The sequence below is a fragment of the Prunus avium genome, chromosome 1, assembly GCF_965620075.1.
Source record: "Prunus avium chromosome 1, drPruAviu1.hap1.1, whole genome shotgun sequence".
Lineage (NCBI taxonomy): Eukaryota > Viridiplantae > Streptophyta > Magnoliopsida > Rosales > Rosaceae > Prunus > Prunus avium.
The window spans coordinates 4934440-4956981 of record NC_142284.1 but is presented as its reverse complement, the minus strand read 5'-3'; the positions used below and the strand labels follow the sequence as shown (position 1 = coordinate 4956981).

General features: G+C 37.2%; 4 protein-coding genes and 1 long non-coding RNA gene across 8 annotated transcripts; 4 read left to right on the top strand and 1 right to left on the bottom strand.

Moving 5' to 3' along the window:
* The first annotated feature begins 853 nt into the window (after positions 1-853).
* On the top strand, positions 854-4702 carry LOC110766201 (cation transporter HKT1;3-like). Its single transcript, XM_021969486.2, has 3 exons — positions 854-2259; positions 3598-3825; positions 4279-4702. The coding sequence occupies exons 1-3, from the start codon at positions 1052-1054 to the stop codon at positions 4475-4477; spliced, it is 1635 nt and encodes a 544-aa protein (XP_021825178.2). The 5' UTR covers positions 854-1051; the 3' UTR covers positions 4478-4702.
* A 2580-nt stretch (positions 4703-7282) lies between these two features.
* LOC110766193 (cation transporter HKT1;3-like) lies at positions 7283-10587 on the top strand. 3 transcript variants are annotated; one of them, XM_088247470.1, is made up of 4 exons: positions 7283-7729; positions 7790-8531; positions 9947-10177; positions 10389-10587. In XM_088247470.1, exons 1-4 carry the CDS (start codon positions 7297-7299, stop codon positions 10585-10587), a joined length of 1605 nt encoding a protein of 534 aa, XP_088103596.1. In that variant the 5' UTR covers positions 7283-7296. The 3 variants fall into 3 exon arrangements, with proteins under 3 accessions (XP_088103596.1, XP_088103595.1, XP_021825165.1); XM_088247469.1 differs by having other exon boundaries at positions 7283-7843; positions 7886-8531; XM_021969473.2 differs by having other exon boundaries at positions 7283-8531.
* A 2287-nt stretch (positions 10588-12874) lies between these two features.
* On the top strand, positions 12875-15129 carry LOC148297179 (uncharacterized). Its single transcript, XR_015836273.1, has 3 exons — positions 12875-13129; positions 13884-13947; positions 14864-15129. It is a non-coding gene; the product is annotated as an uncharacterized LOC148297179 (long non-coding RNA).
* A 1122-nt stretch (positions 15130-16251) lies between these two features.
* Positions 16252-19853, top strand: PLA2-ALPHA (Phospholipase A2 family protein). Of its 2 annotated transcripts, none has more exons than XM_021969461.2 (4): positions 16252-16494; positions 18408-18450; positions 18562-18687; positions 19394-19853. In XM_021969461.2, the coding sequence occupies exons 1-4, from the start codon at positions 16330-16332 to the stop codon at positions 19567-19569; spliced, it is 510 nt and encodes a 169-aa protein (XP_021825153.1). In that variant the 5' UTR covers positions 16252-16329; the 3' UTR covers positions 19570-19853. The 2 variants fall into 2 exon arrangements, with proteins under 2 accessions (XP_021825153.1, XP_021825155.1); XM_021969463.2 differs by lacking the exon at positions 16252-16494 and adding an exon at positions 17933-18280.
* A 1316-nt stretch (positions 19854-21169) lies between these two features.
* LOC110766174 (F-box protein At5g07610-like) lies at positions 21170-22396 on the bottom strand. The gene has a single exon (XM_021969453.2). It carries the CDS (start codon positions 22385-22387, stop codon positions 21170-21172), a length of 1218 nt encoding a protein of 405 aa, XP_021825145.1. The 5' UTR covers positions 22388-22396.
* Positions 22397-22542: the final 146 nt, after the last annotated feature.

Sequence of the window (22542 nt, the reverse complement as noted above, 5' to 3'; positions counted from 1 at the left end):
GTCAGGGAAAATGTTTTCTTGACAGAAAAAAAGCGTCAAGTATGTGGGTACCCTCACTGGCATTCGTGATGCTTTTTAGCCGTCAAGTAAATAGATTCATGACACTTTTTAACCGTCACTAAAGGCAGTTTTTCTTGTAGTGAAGAATAAACATCCTTCATTCCCATCTTGTAGGGTGGGTTGATTCAATGTGGGGAGGAGTATGGTCTCTCTTTAAGCCTAATTAATAGAACAAAAAGGCGAGGAACATAAAGTGGTAATAATGACCACATCCCATGGGCAACTTTGTCCCCCTTCATTTCCTCTCTCCTCTCTCGTCATTAGCAGTTCTTGTCAATGGACAAATTGCAGAAGCAATAACAAATAACTAAAATAAAGTGGCATTGGTGAGTGGGGTATACCCGATGAATATTTGTGAATTCCCCTTTTCCAATTGTTTGTACTAAAAAAAATATTATTGAAATTACCACACTAAGTTTATTGTAAGCATAAATTAAAAAAAACCTCATTAATAAGCTCTTGGAGTTAATCGAAGTGGTGAGAGAGAGTGAGATGACGAGTTAATATTAAAATACCTAAAGTTATTTCTCCCCTATGTAATATTAATATATATAAATTTTTTTTATTTTAAAAAAAGCCTCATAAATACCAAATCGATAATATGTAACCAAGTCCACTTGAGTTTTGAAAACCATTTTCCGATTTAGTTAATTTCATTTTAAGACTGGGTTGCAGTTAGTGGGTGCGTATAAATATGGTTCTCGAGTCCTAAACTTTAACTATGCTTGGCTCCTGTGTGGTGCGTATATATTGATCTTCAGTAGCATATGGCATATTGGCATGCACAATATGACTTTGGAAATCAGCCCCACACCATATCATGTGAAAGTGCAACAAATCAAAGATAATGAGCACATTTTTAATTAGTTATCTTCAATTTGGCCATCCACAGGGAAACCTCACACTTACTAGAACAGTTCCTGATGCTCCACTACATAAACCCCAAACCACTGCGATTATGGTCAGGCCATTTCTCTCCAAGTAAAGAGAGATGAAGAACTTTGCTGTTCTTGGTCATAGACTAGAGATGCTTTCTAGCTATTCTTGCAACAAACTGCCTTGCTTCTCCCAATCTTTTAAAGCTCAAATTCGATCAATTTTTCGTGTCTTGCTCTTTCATGCCAACCCTTTCTATGTCCAGCTTGTTTATTTTGTGATGCTCTCTCTGTTGGGTTATTTGGCTTTGATGTTCACAAAGCCAAGAACTACTAGGTCCAAGGACGTTGATGTGTTCTTCACATCTGTGTCTGCGACAACAGTCTCAAGCATGTCAGTAGTGGAAATGGAGGTCTTTTCCAACACCCATCTCATTATTTTGACCATTTTGATGTTATTGGGTGGGGAGGTTTTCACTTCCATGCTTGGACTTCAATTTACAAAGTCCAAAATTATTCCCAAGTTTCATGATCATCAAACAGACAGTAGAGGTGATGTAGTCGATACCAAAAACCATTTCCCAGACTCTAATGCTGATCAAATTGAGTTGGGTTTGGCTACTCATTCACATTTAGAGAATGAGAAACGGCAAATTATTGATCACATAGATGGTGTGAACAACAACAACAACAATATCAAGTATAACTCTATTAGGTTTTTGGGTTATGTAGTTTTGGGCTATCTTTTAGTGGTTCATATAGGTGGCTCAATTTTAGTTTCCTTGTACTTCACCCTTGTTCCAAGTGCAAAACATGTACTTGAAAAAAAAGGCATTGAAATCCAAACATTTGCTGTCTTCACCACAGTTTCCACCTTTTCAAACTGCGGTTTTGTCCCCACAAACGAAAATATGATAGTTTTCAAGAACAACTCAGGTCTTTTGCTTCTTCTCCTTCCTCAACTCCTTCTTGGCAACACTTTATATCCAGCATGCCTAAGATTTCTGATCTGGGTTTTGGAGAAAATTACCAAGAGGGTGGAATTTAGTTACATGTTGAAGAATTATAAAGGCATGGGCTACAGCCATCTGCTATCTAGTCTTCGTACTTTTCTTCTGGCCCTTACTGTCTTGGGCTTCATAGTAGTTCAGGTTATACTATTTTGTGCCATGGAGTGGAAATCTGAAGCCATGGATGGTCTGACTGCCTATCAGAAATTTGTGGCCTCAATCTTTCAGACCATGAATTCGAGACATGCCGGTGAATCCGTTATTGATCTCTCTGTTATCTCCCCTGCAATCTTAGTGCTCTTTGTGGTGATGATGTGAGTCTTTGTCTCCTCTCCGTCTCTTAAATCTACTAGCATTCATTAAATCCTTTATCAAATTTTGTTCATCAAGTGAGATTATTTTCTCAATATTTTTTTTCTCGATATTATCAAATTTCCACAATATACTAAGATTGATGAAAGAAAAAAAGATAGTCACACATTCACAAATAATTTAGTGAGTAAATTTTATTAACAAATTTGATGACCGTAGCATTACTGCTTATGATCATTTGTATGAATATGGAATATTAATTTCCTTTACATTTATGAACTTTTAATTACTCTCATCATATGTGAGAGTGCATGGACAAGTGTGAAAATCTATTTTTCTTTGATTATTGAAGGTCAACTAATAATTTTGAAATTAAAATACTATTTTCTTTTGATTATTTAAAAATAATCTCGTATAAAATATTTAGCATGCATGTTATGTTGCAAGATTATAAATTAAGATCATACATCCAGATACATGTAAATTTCTCCTAATCAATGATTTTGATTCATTTCCACTAAATCAATATAATGTCACTATCCTAGTGATTAAACCCACGCATGCTCAAATTGTCCAATTCAATATAGCTTTCTGGTGTCTTGTGATTTCATTTCATCTTCTCTTCTTCTCTCCGGCCGTATATCATTTTCGTATTTGCTCTCATCAATTCCTGTAACTAAATCCATCTTTGTCACTGCGCAAACCTATTTCTGCCCAGAAAATTGGACTACTTTTGAATATAAGTGTATGCACTTTCCTTGCTAGAATCTCTCATATATATTTCTAGAATAAATTGGAAAAATATATATATATATCTCTCTCTCTTATTCTCATTACCAGAGATCCATGACTTCATGGTCAAATATCTAAGATACTTTTCCGGGCTCAAATTAACTTATTGTTTGCACTGTATAATATTCTTGCCAAAAGAAAGCATGCATGACTTTTCACTGTATGAAAGTGTCTCTTTGATGAGATTTTGCATTTGTTATTTGATCCCACTCTTTTGGTGTTCATGCCAGTTGGGGTTCCTTATTCTTGTAAGTATAAAAGGAATAAAGTCAATCAAATATGGAGCTGATGCTCTACAAATTTAGGCAATTGGCCGAACCTGATCCATATACCATCATTTCCAACTTTATGTATATATTGCATGGGCTTGTAGCTGAAGTGTTTAAGAGCATTGAGGTCCTAAGTTCAATTCTTCCCTCCTCTAATATCGATTGTAATAAAAAAAAACTTGAAGTATATATACTTTTGGGAAGAAGTATATATAAAAAAAGATAAATAAATTGCATATTGTGGTTGTGAATTTTAATAATTTCTTTAATACAATTCAGGTATCTTCCACCATATACTACATTTCTTCCAACAACTAGCGATTGCGAAGACTCTGCCTCAGCAAAGGGCATTCCAAACGCAAGAAAGACTTTGGTGGAGTCTCTAATATTTTCACAACTGTCTTATTTAGCAATGTTTATCATTCTCATTTGCATCACAGAGAGGGAAAAGATGAAGGAAGACGCCCTCAACTTTAGTGTTCTTAACGTCATTATAGAAGTAATTAGGTAAGTATATACGTAATTACGTGCTTTATTAATTGTGTTCAACTTATGTTTTACTATATTTAGTTCTCTGCCTTCAACAAGTACACTGGTGTTTTCACTTAGGGGCCTTAGAAACTCACAGACGGCCCTGGCGGTAGGAAACACTAACAATCCGTTTGGATGGAGTGATTCTAAATCTAAGGATTTAGATGACATTACAAGGTTATTAAGTCGTAAGATTACACATTGCTACAATCCATGCCAAGATTTTAAAAGCATATGAAGAAAACAATGGATTTCAACTGACTCATTGCATATAGTCATCTCAAATCTATTACAAATGTACTAGTCTGATGTTTTCTAGCTTGATATCAAGTTTAATTAGCCTTGTTTTCAAATACAAATCGTTTCTTTCAAATACCGCTGTCCAAATGGAGCCCAATGTAATTAACAAAAACTGCGTTTGATTTGTAGTGCATATGGGAATGTTGGGTTCTCAACTGGCTACAGCTGCAAGCGTCGACTGAAACATGAAGGTGATTGCAAAGACGCATGGTCTGGATTTTCCGGAAGGTGGAGTACCCAAGGAAAGTTTATACTCATCACTGTCATGTTCTTTGGGAGGCTAAAGAATTTCAGTACTAAACATGGCAAAGCTTGGAAGCTATCTTGATTCTAAATTAACTGATCGTTTAGGTTTAATTTCATACATAACATCTTGTACATATGCCTGCAAGCGAGTTGCATGTAGTTGTTAGATTCCTGCAAATTAGCATATCAACGGTGTGTTCCAAATAGATGTAACGAGAGCTCTTCCCCATTACATGTAATGTACAATAGAGTGTTTGGAGACAAGTACGATCCTCTTGGGCTTCTTTAAGAACTTCTATCCTTAATGTTGTGGTATTAAACTAATGGGCGCGTTAAACTAATTGGGCTGATTGGGCTTTAGTATCTAAAAGTGGATATATACTTTTGACTAAAAACAACCTACACAGATATGTTCTTTTTTATACAAGCTATTTTTGGAGAACAGAAGCTTGAACATATGACCTTGGGTGTAAGGATAAGTGCTCTTAACTACATCACCTACAAACCCCGCAATATATCAAACATTATGGGTTATAATGGGTTGTAAAAGAGCAGGGTGGCTAAGGCTAATGCCTGGCTTTTGTTGTGCCCATCTAGGTAGTTATAAACATATATGGCATCCCTAGCATTATTACTATAATAGCATACTAATTAGCCAATTTTCCATCTACGTAAACAATAATACTAGAAACACCAACTTTTAAATACCAATCGATGAGGCAATTTTTACAGTGATTAAATAAAGTCTAAAATAATAAGCACCAATTCAAAACAAATGAAAACACTGCACCGTCATATCATTTTTAAAAGTTGGTATAGTAATTTTAGTGTCTACAATATTCCTTGTAAGTAAATAAATTAATAGTGGACACGGCTTGTACGCGGAGGGGTATCTAAATATTCAAGTGTAGATGTTGTCACCTTGGTCATCCATCATCAATAATAATGTTCAAATTAATCTTAAATTATTTGAGAAGATCAATCAGACTTTTAGAATAAACAAAACTCACCAACTTTCTAAGACCTTTTCTACTTTAATTCCATTTCAAATATATTCCGTATGTCATGTGGGCAACTATTCTTATGTTCGAATTTTCTATGGCAATTTAGATGTATGTGATGTGGTTTTACAATTATGCGCATTACTTCCTATACTTTTCCACACTCAATGTATTATGTATGCACACATTGTGCCATATATATGTTGCCAATTATAGTGTCTTAATTTCCTAGTCCTTATTCTAGATCCAACTCACATTCATTGTTTGTTATTATTGGCATATACATTTCTACCATGTTTACTAATCCGTAATCAGATTGAGGAGGATTCGAATTGAGGAGAGTTAGAATCCGAATTCCTATGAAATTATTTACTAAACTATATGGAATCGGGGTAAGAGTGGTACTGATTCCTTATGAGCTGTTTACTAAATTACCATGAATCGGGGTAAGAGTGGTATTGAAATCCAATTTGATTACTAAAATGCCCGTGTTATTGGGTTAAAGTAGATGACAAATTTGGAATTTTAAAAATTGTGTGAGGATATAATGGGTAAAAAAGATAGACTCCAGATGGGTTAGTTCTCTAGGAATTATCGAGAGACATTGTGGATATCGTATAAAAAAACCAAATAACTTTCAAGACGGAAGATATCTCAGAGTGAGATTGGTCATTCACGCATACTCAACGTACATCATTCAGGGCTTGTTTGGGACTGCTTCTTTAGGAAGCACTTCTGCTTATAACCGCTTCTAACAAAAGTGCTTTTATTATAAAGACGTTGAAATTTTCATAAGAAATCGAAGTGCTTCCTGGAAAAGCACTTGGGAGTGCTTCTTGAAGAAGCACATGTCAAGAAATGGATTCTCGCCCTGCGTTTAACAAGATATGGTCACTAAATTGGCGAATTTAGAGGTGATTTTAAATAAGAGAGACTTTTATTTTTATTTTTTATACAAGTGATACTAGAGGAGGGAAAATTCAAACACAGGACCTCGGATGTAGGGTAACTGCTCTTAACCACTTAAATTATAAGCCCCTTGTTAATAAGAAAGACTTTAGTTTCCCTTATTAGGTATATCCATAACAACTACGTGATTTGGTAATAAAAACTATCTTCTATGAATACGGTGATAAAATTTCTAAACATGTCTCAACAAAATTCATGTTGTGATGTACCATGAATATGAATGTTTTATGCAATGGACCAAGTCATAAGATTGGATGATGTACCGTTACATTAATATTTGATCAAATGAAAGAACCTATGATACTAAAAAAAAACTACTCCACGTGAACCTCTATTATTTCCTCAATCATTCAATTTTATATTTGTAAGTATTGTATATAGGAATATCCTATAGCACTTGCATATTGTTAGACATGTAGGCCTGTTTGGGAGTGCTTCTGAAAGGGCTAAAAGTGTTTTTTGACAACTAATAGCATTTATGACAGAGTTTGGCAAAAAAGTTTAGAAGCGCTTTTGGGTCATATAGTGCTTCTCCAGAAAGCAAACCACTTGGATTTTTTTATTTATGAAAATTCAGAAATTTTATAATAAAAGCGCTTGTGAGCAGAAATACTTTCTAGAGAAGCGGTCACAAATGAATTCACACACCTATAGCATATTCTTTTTATTTTGTTTCTCATCCACGTGTCTTAAAATTCTACAAATAAATAAATCATCATTTGACATATAATGGCTCAAATATTCGTTGTTTGCGAGGAAATATTCACTGCTTTCGAGGAAATTTTGAATCCAAGTTATTGTTTAATTTTAAATAAATAAGAAGAAAAAAAAAATCCATCAAGAACGTTTTCTTCATATATAAATACCCCCACCCTATACGCACAACCATATGCCACACAAAAGTTTCCTTCAAAACGATTACTAAGCAAAGATGAACAACTTTGTTTGTTTTGGCAAGAAATTGCAACATCTTTGTAGTTGTTCATTTCTCAAACTAGCCAGTCTTAGCAAATCCATGGGATTTCTACTTGTATGTTATTATCGGTTCGTCCTCCGTATGGCAAAGCCATTTTGGATCGAGCTAGTCTATTTTGTCACCCTCTCCTTTCTTGGTTTTGGGGTTCTCAAGGCCTTGAAGCCAAGAACCGATCCTTCTTTTCGGCCTAGGAATTTAGATTTGTTTTTCACCTCTGTCTCTGCCTCAACTGTTTCTAGCATGTCCACTGTTGAAATGGAGGTTTTCTCCAATGCCCAGCTCATCATTTTAACCATTTTGATGTTCATAGGTGGGGAGGTCTTTACCTCCATGGTTGGACTTCAGCTGTGGAAGTTCAAGCTCATGCTGCTAACAAAAGAAAAAGTTGCTTCAGCCAGCAGTGATATTAGTCCTTCATCAACACCCACAAATAATATTGTTTTTTATCATGTTGAATTGGGCTCATTGGCATCCAAGCCTGAATTCCAAGACTTCAATTTGGGTGTGGATGTTTATGATCAGGACCAAAGTGATAAACCATTAGATGGTGAATCTTTGAAGTTTAATTCAATCAAGTTTTTGGGTTGTGTAATTGTAGGTTATCTTTTAGTGATTCATGGTCTTGGGGTGCTAATGGTTTCACTTTATCTAGCAGTTATTTCAAGTGCAAGAAATGTACTAAAAAACAAGGGGCTAAACGTGCACACATTCTCACTCTTCACCACAGTTTCAACCTTCTCAAGCTGTGGCTTTGTTCCAACCAATGAAAACATGATGGTCTTCAGCAAAAACTCAGGCCTCCTCCTCATTCTCATTCCTCAAGTCCTTTTCGGCAACACATTGCTTCCCTCATGCTTGAGATTTTCGATTCGGGTTTTGGGGAAAATTTTCAAAAAGAAAGAACACTTATGTAATTACCTTTTGAAGCACACAAGGGAAATTGGGTTCCTCCACTTGCTTCCAAGTCTCCATTCTTCACTTTTGGTTGTGACAGTTTTCGTGTTCATCATGGTACAGTTGATAGCATTTTTGTCCTTGGAGTGGAGTTCAGACAGCTTAAGTGGCCTGAATTCTTACCAGAAAATCACTGGCGCTTTGTTTCAAAGTGTGAATTCAAGGCATACCGGTGAAACTATTGTCGACCTCTCGATCATTTCTCCGGTCATCTTGGTATTATTCGTCGTGATGATGTTAGTTTCTTTCTCTTTGCATCCATCCATCCATCCATGCATCTAACTATTTATTATCTATAAATACATACAAGTAAGAAAAATCTTCTATGTTTGACAAACATGTTTGCTGTCCAATTGCCAATCATAATAATTATTCGTTAAATAGAATCGCGTTTACATCTATAGTCCTATGATTAATTATTATAATTAATCATAATATTTATAATATAACATATTAGACTGTCATAAAAAATATTTTTATTACTTTGTAACATACTAATTGTCGCATCATCATGAGATTCGAACCAAAATTCGGTTTTTAGTATATGGAACTTAATGAATTTTGGCAACAAAAAAAAAACAAAACCTTAATGAATATAAATTGATCCACAGAGAAGTAGATGAACAGAAAATTAATCCCAACATGTAAGAGTGGTAAACTAGTCAGTAAAACGAGAAAATGTTGGACTAGTTAGCCAATGAGCTCTTTTTCCACACATTGTGGATGACAAGGGCAAAAAACAATGAATGAATAAAAAAAAAACCTAGTTTTCATAGCCCAGATGCCAAAAGAGGCAAATAAAATGAAATATTAAATAAGCATATGCTAACCGGTGGAGATCCTCACTTAGAGGCACCAACTCAGCCTAGGCCTAGGGGAAAGGGACCCACATGCATTTCTACTAGAATTATAGAAGAAGATGATGACTTTTGGTTTAGGTTTTGTTATTGTTCTTCCTTAGTTTGCCACTAACTAAAGACATCACAAGTAATATATCAGACAAAGACTAACCTCAAATTACATGCTTGTTTCAATCTCTCTCTCTCTCTCTCTCTCTCTCTCTCTCTCTCTCTCATCAATGACACAACTAACAGATGCATCCCAACTCAGTTTTTATTGGAACTAGATGAATCCTCTGTTGAATTAATAAGGTCCCCTACGTAACCATGCCAATTGGTTTTTCTTTACTTTCTTGCAATAATAATGCTTCTTAAAAAAGCTTTTTCTTCTCAATCAGAATGCTAAGAATTAAATAACTCAATTATTTTGCAGTGGTTGCGAGTCTTATTTCATAAAACAATATAAAAAGTTCCTAGGTTGTTGTTTAAATCCATCATCCCATGATCTACACATATATCTTAGGCATATCGTTAGATTGGATAACACATCATTATCAGAGTACACCTAATAAATAGGCCACTAACCCAATGAAATTCAATTTTATCTGTTGAAACACAATCTAGCAACATAGAAACTTTTATATATTTTAAATATTTCAAATTAACCTTGTTAAATTCCTTAAAGGCCAATTAAATTATAAGCCTGCAAAACATGACTGATCCATTAAATTAGGCCTATAAGTTTTTTTGTGTTTTTTTTTCTTCATAAAATGAGCTGCAATTGTGGGTTATAACAGTTGTTTTAATCGAAGGTACCTTCCTCCTTACACTTCGTTCCTTCCCATAAAAGATGATGATCAAAATCCTCTACAACCTCATGAAAGGAGGAAAACGAGAAGAGGAAAGTTGGTGGAGAATCTCATATTCTCACAGCTCTCGTATCTGGCCATCTTTATCATCCTAGTATGCATAACTGAGAGGAAACAGATGAAGGAAGATCCCCTCAATTTCAATGTGTTGAATATCGTGATTGAAGTCATCAGGTAAATCAGATATACGAAACCCGATAAATCTTCAGTAACCCTTCTCGAGTATTTCTTTGAAAAGAAGGGCTTCACTAGTACTGCTTACAACTGAGATTTTGTTACTTGTGTTTGTAAAATTTTAGTTGGTTTAATTTTCTTTTAATATATTACAATGCATTTTGCCCTTTGCAATTTCGCTAATTTATTACCATTATCTTCTTTCCCGCAGCGCTTATGGAAATGTAGGGTTTACTACTGGCTATAGTTGTAAACGACAGATCCATCCTAATGGCGATTGCCAGGACAAATGGTATGGATTTTCAGGAAGATGGAGTGATCAGGGTAAATTAGTTCTCGTAGCAGTTATGTTTTTCGGAAGACTTAAAAAATTCAATATGGATGGAGGTAGAGCATGGAAGCTTCTGTAACTGAAATGCTTTTGGATACGAGCGATAGTTTTAAACTACTCTAAACTACTATAATCTTTTGAGAGAGTTTCAAACTTGGGTGTAAGAGGGTGGACATATTGAACAATTGACATTTCCATGTCATCGAGTACATAAAAAAAAAATTCGAATTTAGCGAAGACCTCGAATTTCTCCTTTATAAAATAAACCCAAACCTTCTTTTTTTTTTTTTTGGTCAACTAACCCAAACCTTCTTAGAAAAATCATCCATGAATGTGACGAAATAGCGAGCTCCAGTCCAGCCTTGGATTTAACCGGTGTCGACCCTCATACGTCTTTGTGAATATATAATCTAGCACACCTGTTCTCTTTGTTTTGTTGCTTGAATACCACAATTGGTTATTTTTCCATGGTACAATACTTGCATAACTCAAGTTTATGACCACTTACACCATCCAACAATTTTCGGTTGTGTAGTTCTTGCCTAACTCGCTAACTCATATGCCCCAACCTCAAATGCCAAAGCAGAGAGTATGGTCCGCTGAGTTCTTGCTGGTAGATATAGTTGCTCCACCTATCACTGTTGTACCAAAAAGTCTATATAGGCAGTTAGGTTGAATCTCACTTCATAATCACAAGTGAATCCTTCGAGACTATGATTTTCCCTCTCATGGTTTTGTACATGTAACCATTTTTATCAAAAGTACCAAGGGAAATTAGATTCTTAGGCAAACTTGAAATATATATTACCATCCTCAATGTCCTAACAATGTCATAATGCATTAGCTTAATCATACATGTGCCCTCGACTTTACAAACTGAGTCGTCTATTATCACAACTTCAACACCATCGACTTTCTCATACGTGTAAAGACACTCCTTGTTTGAGCACATATGATATGAGCACTCAGAATCCAAAATCCAGCAAGAAGAGGATCTCCAAGAAGATATAGAAAATAAATTACTATTAGTTTTATCCACAACACATAAAACCTCACCGTTGATATCCATAGCAACCCCGGCCGTTGTGCCCACTAACTTCTTCCCTTTGTTCATCTTCTCTTTCCATGTGGGACAATGCTTCTTCTAATGTTCTTTTGACCCATGCTCAAAACAACCATCTTTAGCCTTGAATTTTGACCTACTCATGTTACCTTTCTTACCTTAATGCTTACTTGAACGATCCCTCTCACCGACCTTTGCAACTAGACCTTCACCTTGAGAGCTCTCCCTATCATTTATCCTATGATGGAAGAGAATATCTTTCACAACCTCCTCAAATTTGAACGTGCTCTTGCCGAACTTAAGCGTTTTCTTGAAGTGTTTATATGATGAATGTAAGGATCTCAAGACAAAAAGAGCCTTATCTTCCGTATCATACATAACTTCCATTCTCTACAAGTCTGCAACACACTTATTAAAGGTGTTTAAATGCTCTAAGACATCTCTACCCTCTTCTATTCGAAGATTTAGGAGTTCATCCTTCAAGAAAAGTTTTGTTTGAAAGTGACCTTCCTACATACATATATTCGAGCTTTTTCAATGTTTGCTTCGCAATGTCTTCAATCATATTGAACATAGCCTCAGCAGCTATATAGTTCTCAATTGAACCCCTACCCAACTCGCTGACCGTGTTCCACTCCTCTGATGTCATGGTTTCCAGCTTCATGTCTTTGCCTGCCAAGACAACACTGAGACCCTGTTGGCCTAGGGTGTTCCTCATCCTTCTTTGCCATAGTGTAAAGTTATCCTTGTCGATGAACTTTAGCTCCATCATCTCCAACACACTAACGTCCTTTAAACTATAAGAACACTTGGGCATAAGCCAGCATTCGCTGCTAATGCAGTTCTGATACCACTTGAAGTGTGGAAAGACTCTAAGACCTTGTTATCGATAGAATATGATGAATAGAACACACGCACACACACACACGCACACACACACACACCAAGCAACAAAACAAACAAACAAAGAATACAAAAATTTATAGAGATTCTGTAACATCCCGACCCAAAATATTATTAAGTTTGGATTTTAATTTAATTAAATTTTGGAATTTCCAATTTTTGCCTTTGAAGTGGGGGCAAAAAGGTCAATTTTTATCCGGAGAGATTTTGGGGCAGCAAGTGGTGTTTTTAGAAAGGTGGTACTGAGCCGAGTCCGTAGACACGCGGTAGGCTCGATTCGGATTTGAAACGAAGAAGTTATGGTCGAAAAACCGTTAAGGGCTTAATTGGAAATTTTCAGAAATGAATTTTGTTAAAATCAGAAAATCTGATTATTTCTCATTTCCCTCTCTCTCTCCCGTGCGTCTCTCTCTCTCCCGTCGACTCCCTCTCTCTCTGCAAAACCCCCAGCCACCACCACTGACCACCGTAGCCCCCACCGTCGGAGCCAAGCTCACAGGCCCGGCCCTGCCGTCTCCTCCCCCGCCATCTCTGCCGTCGCCAGCCGCTGCAGCCGCCGGAAAACGCAGCAAAAGCTGCTGGAAAATTTCAGAAAAATCATGAAACTTCAACACCTTCGTTCTCCTTCGTTTCTCAACCGATTTTGACAAGTAAGGTATGGAAATCTATCTATTTTTCGTGCTCTAGCTGCCTGTTGGATAGGTTTCCCGAAATTTTGAGAGATTACAAGTTAAATTTCGAAGTTTAGCTACAGCCGGTTTTCAGTTGAAATTTCCGGCCACTTCCGGCCATTTTCTGGCCTTCACCCAAGAAGAAAAGTGGTTCCAAATTAGGTGTATTACCTAGGTTAGGAGTTTGGAGCCAAAATACTAAGTTTTTCCGGTCACCGGAATTGTGATCAAGCCACCCGCGTGCGGCAGCGCGTGGGGCGGCGCGTGGGCAGTCCGGCAGAGGCCACATTTTATCCTAGAATGATCCTTACGTTGTCACGAGCGCGTAGGAGTTTACGGATCTCAATTTGGATATCGTTTGGGCCTCGAACGAATTTTACCTAATCTGTGATTTTTGGGTTCGATGTGTTTGGCCCGTTGGATCAAACCCAATTTCACGTATGTTGTTCCAGGTATTCCTAGGATCGCATAGGAATTCACGGATTGTGAATCGGAACCCCGGATGTTCCGGTTCAATAATTTAAAGTTTATGATTTACGTTAACCGTTCGATCGTGAGTTTTGACCGTCCGGTTGACCGAGTGTTTTCCGAGACTTTTTCAGCGTTTGAAACTCTTAGGTGGACCCTAGGAGTGTCTCGTTCCTCGTGCGTACTAGAAACCCGGGAAAATTAGGATTTTATTTTAAAGTCTTATTTTGAAGAGTTGGATTTTTATATCGTATTTCTATTCTGAAATAGGTAATCCGACTCCGCCTTCGGAGCAGTCAGGACCCTCTCGGGGTCACGCAGCTTGGGACTACTTGTGAGTGGACTTTGTTTTCAAATAAATAGCATGGATTTATCTTGGAAATTGCATGTATAAGAATTTAAGGATTTACTGACAGTTAATTTGTGCTTTAAAGTGAAACTAATATGTTCGTAAGTATTTGGTATATTTTCTGGGTTTTGATATTCTTGAGTATATATAAATTGATATATGTGAATTGTTATCTATCTTTGAGGGCTATGTGTGGGAAGTACGGGGTTGTTTTATGAGTTGTGGAAAGATGTGGTATAGATTGTCAGTTTGAAGTGCTATAAGCACTACCCCGTGTACCTCCCCCTGGATTTGTGAATGGATTATGGAAATGTGATACTTGGAAATATCGGAACCCGGGGCATATCTTAACGGGGTGTCGCTGTAGACCCTTAATTGGGTAGTCTGCGCGCGTAGGACTGTTTACAGGCGTACGGGTCTTGATTCTTCGTCCGTACGTGCTGGCTGAGAGTTAGTCCCCCAGTTGGACGGCTTGTCCCTAGCCACATAGTCCGCTTGAGGGCTGATAATTGTGAGCTAGTCAACAATCCCCTGCTGGATTGTTTCCCCGGTACAATTAGGTGTGTCTTATATATATACAGAGTGTATCTCTCATATTTTAGTATTATGCAATTGTTCTTATTTTTGAGCGAGGATACTTCCCCGCTCGTCGTGCCGGTGGGCACGGGTTTCGAGAGTTTGATTTGAGTTTTGTAAGGAAAGGTTTGGGTGGGTTGATTTGCAAGTTTCACTGAATTTCGGATTTAGCTCGGATTGAGCAAACTATATATGTATGAATATAATGGTTTTTAATGTATTGAGTTCATGCATGGTTTTCTAACAGTGGGGTTATATTACTTTGGTTTAAATTGAACTAAACTTTGTTTTGTCCACTCACAATTTTCTGTTTTGCGCCCCACAGCCAGTAGTGACTGGTACGAGCAGCAGAGTTGTGTCGTGTGCCCTTGAACCGTGAACTTTGGTGCTCCGAGCTTTTGTAGAGCTTCGGTACCCTGTTAACTCGTAAAACTCTATTCTTACTGGTTGGTTGAATTCTGTTAGATGCTCTGTTATTGCCCAGTTAGAATTTGGTATTTTGAGGCCGGAGGCCATGGTTTGTAACACTAAGCTTTGTGTATATTTTTTTACGCTGGCTGTTGGGTTGAATAAATATCTGTGTTTTTGACAGGTTGAAATTTTTGGGTTATGTCCTGTTTACAGGGGAGACTGCCAAAATTTTGGTAGAAAGTCTCGGGTTTTAGTACATGGGCCCGGCATCTGCGGAATGCCGGATATTTAGGCGGGATCCGACTCGGGTTCCGAGGAAATCCGGGGCGGGTCCTGTCAGATTCTATATTGTGCATGCATCGCCCTGATAACTTTCACTAGTAATAAGAACACCGTTTGTTTACAAGAAAAGCCTCTTGGCTCTTATGAACACTAGATCTCAATTTCTCTCACATCCTTACTCAAGCCCAATTTGATGCCTTTTGTGATCTCTCTCACTTTAACCTAGCCCCCAAAAATCCTATTCATACTCATAAGCTTATGGACTACAAGTTTACAATAAATAGAAAGCAAAACCCTATTAAAAATAGAAAAAAAAACCCAAAATAATCTAAAATCCATAACAAATAAGCAACACACGCACTGCATCCAAATATCCCCATTAACTTTGTCGTTTTTACATGAGATGGACTCTTGGTAACTTCGTATCACCATAGCTGAAAGTACCCTTTGATGGAAAGGTGGAGCTCTTGTAACTTTATTTCACAATAGCTGAAAGTAGCCTTTGATGGAAAAGGGGAGTTGCGTTTTTGAATTTAGCTGCTCTGTGAAACTTGTGTAAGGCTATTGATAAACAAAATTTTAAATTTGTGGATTGATTATATTAAAAAAATCATTTTAATTTTTTTTGTTTTTAACTTCTGCTACCAATAAAAATCTGATCCAACCTGTTTTAAATATAAAAAGGAATCGTCACATAGTGTGTGAAACAAGGTATAATAGGAATAATAGAAAAAAAAAATTGTTAATTTATTTTGTAGAAATACTCTTTTGTTTGGGCTCGAGCACCCAATTTTACCTAAAAAAGGTCTTCGCTTTGCTATTCCAGAGAAGACTAGGTTGCCAGAAGTTAAGGGCATAACTAAACATAGAAATAACCATCATCTTTTTCTGGATAGTTTTCCGTCGGGAGCTTCTAAAAATGGACGTATAGAGAGGGGCTATTTTTAGACAGAGAGAAGCAGGACAAACAAACATGGCAATGGTTATATAGAGGCATGCATTTCCATAGTTGAAAAGGATTTTTAGAAAGAAAATCCCTACATAGAAGGGCTTGGGTTCTTCCTTGAGGTCCTTCTATGTGACAGAGAACACCCCAATATGGCCAATGCAAGAATATCTGACATCATGGGACTGAATGGTGGTGTTATTCTTCTAGGCTTTGCTGCCTTGGCTATGTTTTCTCGCGTGGCCGATGGTTTGTCCGGCGAATATCTTTTGAGTGAGGGTGTCCGTCGAAGCCTTGCCGAGAATGACACTGCTCAGGTGAGTAGTAAAACTCATATAATACATCTATTCTGAATTTTACCTGTTTTTTCCATGCCTTCTAGAATATTATTTGGTTTTGGTGTGGTGAGAAATGTCATAAGTTGATTCCCTTAATTTTTTTAGATCGCAACTTTGTTTTTTTAAAGATAAAAAATTAGCTACAACTTGCTTGATTAAAATATGATGTCAAAGGTACAAATTTAAAAGGATATGTGCTCAACTATAAGGTGTGGTGTGATTGACAAATTGCCACCTCCAATTGGTGAGTTACTTGGTGCCTCAATAGTAGGAGTTCAAAACCCTTTGGAAGCACTTTGTGACTAGGGGCAAGCTGAACTCCGAGCGGGGATTAATTCCACCATTCGATTATAGGGACACCTCATGGTATTTACCAACAACCAAAAACTGTGCTACAATGGCAAAAGAAAGTTGAGAAAATATCAATGTTTTGGATAGGGTTCGTGTTTTTGGTTGGGTTTGAACCGATTAGATTTTATTGGGTTCCAGGCGTAGTCTTTCTCAGGCCGACCCAAAAAGCTCTAGGCCCAACAAATCATTTTTACATCCTATACCCAACAAAGAAAAATCTTAGATGTTGCACATGTGAAGCGAACATATAGAAGAGAGAGGAGCCAACGGGATAAGAGGTTTCAGGTTCCAACCCTCATGGCATCTTAGTTGTGTATGTGTAAGAAATTCTTCCTTTGTTGTAGTTTAGACTATCGCTTATACTGAAAGAAAGGAAAAAAGAAAAGAAAAAGGAAAATTTAAAAAAAAATCTACAACTTGACACATAAACTGCAGCTTGCAGCAAATAGTTCGTACAGAAGCAAGTTGTAACTTGGCAACTAGGAACCATCCAAGATAAACAAGTCAACTGGCAAAGTTTTCTATCACTTTCCCCTTTCTTTTCTTTTGACCACCGGTTGCAAAAGCAGGGGAGTGTTCACACCCACAAGAAATGGATCCCACAACTACTCACAAACATCTAACCAAAAAAGTCCCCCACAAATATCTATTAGAGAAAATTATCCAATTAAAAGATTACACGTGTTCAAATGTATTAGACCCGTCACCTAATACTAACACGTAGCCAAAAACAATCTCGTAGATGTTTTTCTCTAAAACATTGTTTGGCTTCTTACACGTAAGGAGCACTTGCTTTTTTAACTACAAATCACAAGTTATGCACGTGTTAAATTGTGATTTATAAGAACGACTCATCACGTGTAAGCAATTAAATATTTTCATGCCACACAACATATTTTGCTAATAATAGTTGAAAAATGTTTTCCCTCAGCCCTCCAGCATTATTCCCAGTACAAAAACGGTTCAGTCCCTTAATTCAAAGAAAACCAAAAAAACAAAAAAAGAAGGTAAAAAGGAGATTAAAAATGTGTGTATGATTTTGGTAAGAGATGAGAAGGAACAGTACAAAAACATATCACGAGTCATTACAAGACAAAGCCAACCTCTGCTCTTCCCCCATCTCACTCCTCCTCCTCCTCGTGGCTACATAGCCTTCTCAGCTATTTTCCACACCTCTCACTTTCTCTGCCACTCTTTTCTATAAAAATTTAAAAAAAAAATTCAGAGCATTATTTTCAAAAGCAAGCCCCTCAAATTTCAGTGCATTTTTCTCTGCTTGCTTTTCCCAACCATGGTTCTTAATCTGTCCTTGAAGTTTGTTCTTGCCCTCTCTTTTCTTGTCCTCTACTTTAATTCCATCCATGTAAATGCCCTTAACATTGGTGTTCAAGCCACAGGTGCCTCTATTGTTCTGGTTTGCTCCTTGCCATCATCTTCTTAATCTTCTTCATCATCTTACTTTTAATATATGTTCTTTTGGTTCTCAGTTGCTTTCAAATCATAACATGTTCTCTCTTCCCATGAATGCTAAAAATTTGCAGAGTAAAGATTGCAGTAGACAGTGTGAGTCAGAGTTCTGTACAGGTACTAATTTTATTTTAATTAAATTTAGTTAATCATCCCATTAAATTAAATTACCCCCTTTTTTTTGTGTGAATTTAATTTGTTTTTATTGTTTTTAATTTTGGGTGACAGTGCCTCCATTTTTAAGATATGGAAAGTATTGTGGACTCTTGTACAGTGGATGTCCAGGGGAGGAACCCTGTGATGGCCTTGATGCTTGTTGCATGACCCATGATGCCTGCGTTCAATCTAAGAACAGTAAGTTCATTTCTTAATCCTCCAAATTATTTTACAATTTTATTCTGCTCTTCTGGGATTGTTCTTCAATTTGTTCTGTTTTCTCCATGGGGTGGAAAAATTAAAGCAAAAAAATAAAATAAAATAAACAATGGTTGGTAAAGATGATTCGTTTCTTTCATCACAAGTGGTGTAATTCTTTGAGATGGGCCCCATTTACAGCTATGAAATGTACAATAATATCTAACCAGCAAACATGAATTTGAAGTAATAATTCTTCAGTTGAGGAAAGATCATGCACACTTTTGAAGCAAATTGATAAAATTAATTTGCACTCATTACCAAAAAAGAGAAGAAAAAAAAAACCCCAAAATCATCCCTTGTGTTAAATTTGATTCTTCACAAGATGTAAACTACAGACAGACAATTTGATGAGCTTTTGTATTGTCGGTGGTGTGGTACAGAGATGGGACTAGGAGCAGCCAAAACTTTCCAACTAAAACAAAACTAATCTTTTGGATGGTAGTAATATTTAATTAGGTGGTTGATAAAAAAAAATATTCTAAATTTTGTTTTGGGGTAAGCTGTCTCTGTACATGATCTAATACCAAAGGCAAGCCTCTGTCTTTTCTTTTTCTTAATTTCTTATATATTTTTTTGGTTTGGTTTTTATATACGAGATTAGAACCAGAAAATAAAAATTGGGGTGTTGTGGTTTGTGGTGCAGATGATTATCTAAGCTCAGAGTGCAGCCAAACGTTCCTAAATTGCATGGCCGAATTCAGAAACTCAAAAGGGAAAACGTTTCAAGGGAACACATGTCACGTTCAAGATGTTGTTGAAGTTATAACTCTTGTCATGGAAGCTGCGTTAGTTGCTGGAAGATATCTTCATAAGCCTTGACACAGAGAGAGATAGAGGGAGAGCTTGCAGCTCTTCTCTTTTCTTATTGTTTCTGAATTTTTTTTTTTTTTTTTTTTCATGTTCTTTCTTCTTGCATAGGTGGATAGCACACGCCCTTATGCCTTTACTTAAAATTTCCACAAAATTTCATTGCACAATTATCTCACCAAAACCAGCAAATTTTTCATTTCTTGTGTCTTTGCTTCAGGGGAGGGGGGAAAATGAAATGGGAAGAAGTGAAGATTGTAAATTTCATTTGATACTTCAATTTTGCAGATTTTCAAGTTGATATGTTATTTTATCCCTCTCCCTTTATCTATTGCAAACCCTGCATGCAATAAATTAAGCCCTATATTATTATTATTATTATTTATAAATGCATATATTGCGTGTAAATCAAGTGCTAGAATTGCAATTAAGATTAATACTCAAATCAACAATTAAGACTGAAACATGCAAGGGGCTTGTAGCTCAAGTGGTTAAGAGCATTTACCCCTGCATCTAAGGTCCTATGTTCGATTTCGCCCACCCCCAATATCACTTGCACAAATTAAAAATAAAAAATTAAGAAAAAGAGACCGAAACCTATTCAAACAGCACCCAACAAGTCTAGATGTACTGATAATATCCAGCACTTCCAAATTGTAAAGAACCCTCCATCTCAGTGCCATATGATGACAGCTCAGACTCAGAGAGCATCCAGGAGATCAATTTGTTCTTTCCCTATAAAGATGACCAGAAGTAAGAGTGCTTTCATGGAGAAACTAGCATTGGGGCTGTCCCATATGTCCCATGAATTTTTCACAATCTATCGAAATAGTCCCAGACCCAAAATAGCATTGGGAAGAAAATATTTGATTTGGGGGTTGTCTTGAGGTAAAAGGAGTAATTGATGCAAAGAATGGTGATAACAGTGGAAGAAATATACTGTAGAAGGAGAAGTAGATTTAAAAAAATTATTTGGCATTTGGTAGCTGAAGAAAGTTGAGGTTCCACCCCAAAATCATTTGGCAACGGGGGTAGTAGCTCAACTCCTTATAAACCCAAGCTTGGTCCCTTAACTTTTCAATGTGGGACAAATACTCTCAACACCTCCCTGCACATGTGACAAACTTTCAAACCTAACACGTGAACAACACATATTGGATGACGTGAGAGCACGTGTGGCTGTTGGGCCCAACACGTGAAGCCTTGCTCTGATACCATGAAGAAAGTTGAGGTTCCACCCCAAAACCAATTGGCAATGGTGGGAGTAGCCCAACTCCTTATAAACCCAGACTTGGTCCCTTAACTTTTCAATGTGGGGCAAATACTCTCAACAGTACCATTAAGCATTTTGCGGTGTAATTACTTTGCCTTGGCAAACAAGAACAACAACAAAAACTTTAATACTCAAATCAACAATAAGAATAAAAATATCTTCAAACACTAATCAATCTCTCCATGTATCGATAATAATTGAGCAGTACGAAATTGTAAGCCATTCGAATGATGTCAAATGCACAAGTAAATAGAATTTTTCTAATCGCAAACATTCTTCATCTTACAACCAAAACAAAAAAATACACAGCAACAGCATGGGAGAGAAATGCCATTGCCATCACACACAAGCCAAAGTCTCCATATAATGGTAAGCATCTCGCCATCCAACTTGCAATGATCTCTTACTCTCAGTGCCTTTGGAAGTTAACTCACAAGCTTTCTCAAAGCTCTTATCCCTCAGATTATAAGAGATGACCTTACAAGGAATATGCAACAGCAGAGATGAACCCTCTTTGTTTACTTCTCGAGCAAGAAAGAGAACAACAAATGCATAATACCAAGTTTCCTCCTTGCTAGGGTCATCAAGATTATGTTCTGGGACCATCTCGGGAAATGCCGCGGCTATTGGATCAAGATCAACGTGGTACTTGACAAACCAGCCAGAGTAGTCCCTCCCCATCTCCATCACGTCAAATTGAGTAACACAAGGCCTATAAATTTCGATGAGGTGCAAATGGCCGCGAGACTCTCCAAAATATCTATACTCCCTCTTGCGAAAAACATTGTAACTCGGAGGCCTAGACACCATTCCATGATTTTCTTCATCTATGTTATAATGTAACACCCTACTTGTACGGCTAATCCAATTGATTGCGCCATTGAAGTACACCCCGTGGCTAAAGTCTATATGGAATGGCCTAAGAAAGGTGGACTCACGAAGTGTCCAATTTCGAGTCTCAGACGAATAAATCTCTATCTGGAAAGATATAACAGATCCAGCAATGCACCGAATGCAGAGGACCTTGTAATGAAGCGATTTGGAAGGGTCAAAAGCCAAAGCAACCCCCAAAATGCTTGTGGATTTAGTAGCATATGGTGAATTAGTGATAGCTGAACATTTGTTGGTTGTGGGATTGAGAACAAAATAACGTCTGGGGGTACAACTTGTGTTTGTAATTTCTCGTAAGGAACAGCACAAGAGCAGGCCATTGCAGGATTGCAAAATCTTGATGCGCGGTGGGTGTTCGATGATCCTGGGAGGTTTCAAGAGGGATCCAGACTGGTTTTCATTGTTCGGAATTGATATGAAGTAGAAATCATGTATTGCCGTGTGAAAGAAGAAGGCCGAGACATTGGGGTACGGGTTTTTGGAGGTGTGGATGTCACAAAATTTAGGGTTGGAGATGAGAGCGAACCAGTTCTTGCAGACGCACTTGAAGCGAAGTAGAGAACGGGCTGGAATGCATAGAAGGACCGGTGTTAGGAGATCTTGGTTGCTGGCTATGGTTTCTGCTGGTGGGGAGATGTTGGGTGGTTTGAGACAGAGACTCTGCATTTTTTTTAATTTGCTTCAATGTGTGACAGAGAGATATAAGAGCAACTCCAACGTTCTCATGCCATTTAGGGATTATCAATGTCTAAATGGTAGAAATGCTAAAATTTCAAGTTTGTTAAACGTTCTCAAATGGTAATTTGCTATTTCTGTATGAA

What these genes read in the sequence shown, in the direction of transcription:
- LOC110766193 (XM_021969473.2), top strand. Translation starts at nt 7,297, where the DNA reads ATGAACAACTTTGTTTGTTTTGGCAAGAAATTGCAACATCTTTGTAGT. An exon ending in GTATTATTCGTCGTGATGAT is followed by an intron (nt 8,532 to 9,946) that starts GTTAGTTTCTTT and finishes TTTTAATCGAAG; the next exon opens with GTACCTTCCTCCTTACACTT. An exon ending in ATCGTGATTGAAGTCATCAG is followed by an intron (nt 10,178 to 10,388) that starts GTAAATCAGATA and finishes TCTTTCCCGCAG; the next exon opens with CGCTTATGGAAATGTAGGGT.
- LOC110766201 (XM_021969486.2), top strand. Translation starts at nt 1,052, where the DNA reads ATGAAGAACTTTGCTGTTCTTGGTCATAGACTAGAGATGCTTTCTAGC. An exon ending in GTGCTCTTTGTGGTGATGAT is followed by an intron (nt 2,260 to 3,597) that starts GTGAGTCTTTGT and finishes AATACAATTCAG; the next exon opens with GTATCTTCCACCATATACTA. An exon ending in GTCATTATAGAAGTAATTAG is followed by an intron (nt 3,826 to 4,278) that starts GTAAGTATATAC and finishes TTTGATTTGTAG; the next exon opens with TGCATATGGGAATGTTGGGT.
- LOC110766174 (XM_021969453.2), bottom strand. Translation starts at nt 22,387, where the DNA reads ATGCAGAGTCTCTGTCTCAAACCACCCAACATCTCCCCACCAGCAGAA.
- PLA2-ALPHA (XM_021969461.2), top strand. Translation starts at nt 16,330, where the DNA reads ATGGCCAATGCAAGAATATCTGACATCATGGGACTGAATGGTGGTGTT. An exon ending in CCGAGAATGACACTGCTCAG is followed by an intron (nt 16,495 to 18,407) that starts GTGAGTAGTAAA and finishes AAAAATTTGCAG; the next exon opens with AGTAAAGATTGCAGTAGACA. An exon ending in CTGCGTTCAATCTAAGAACA is followed by an intron (nt 18,688 to 19,393) that starts GTAAGTTCATTT and finishes TTTGTGGTGCAG; the next exon opens with ATGATTATCTAAGCTCAGAG.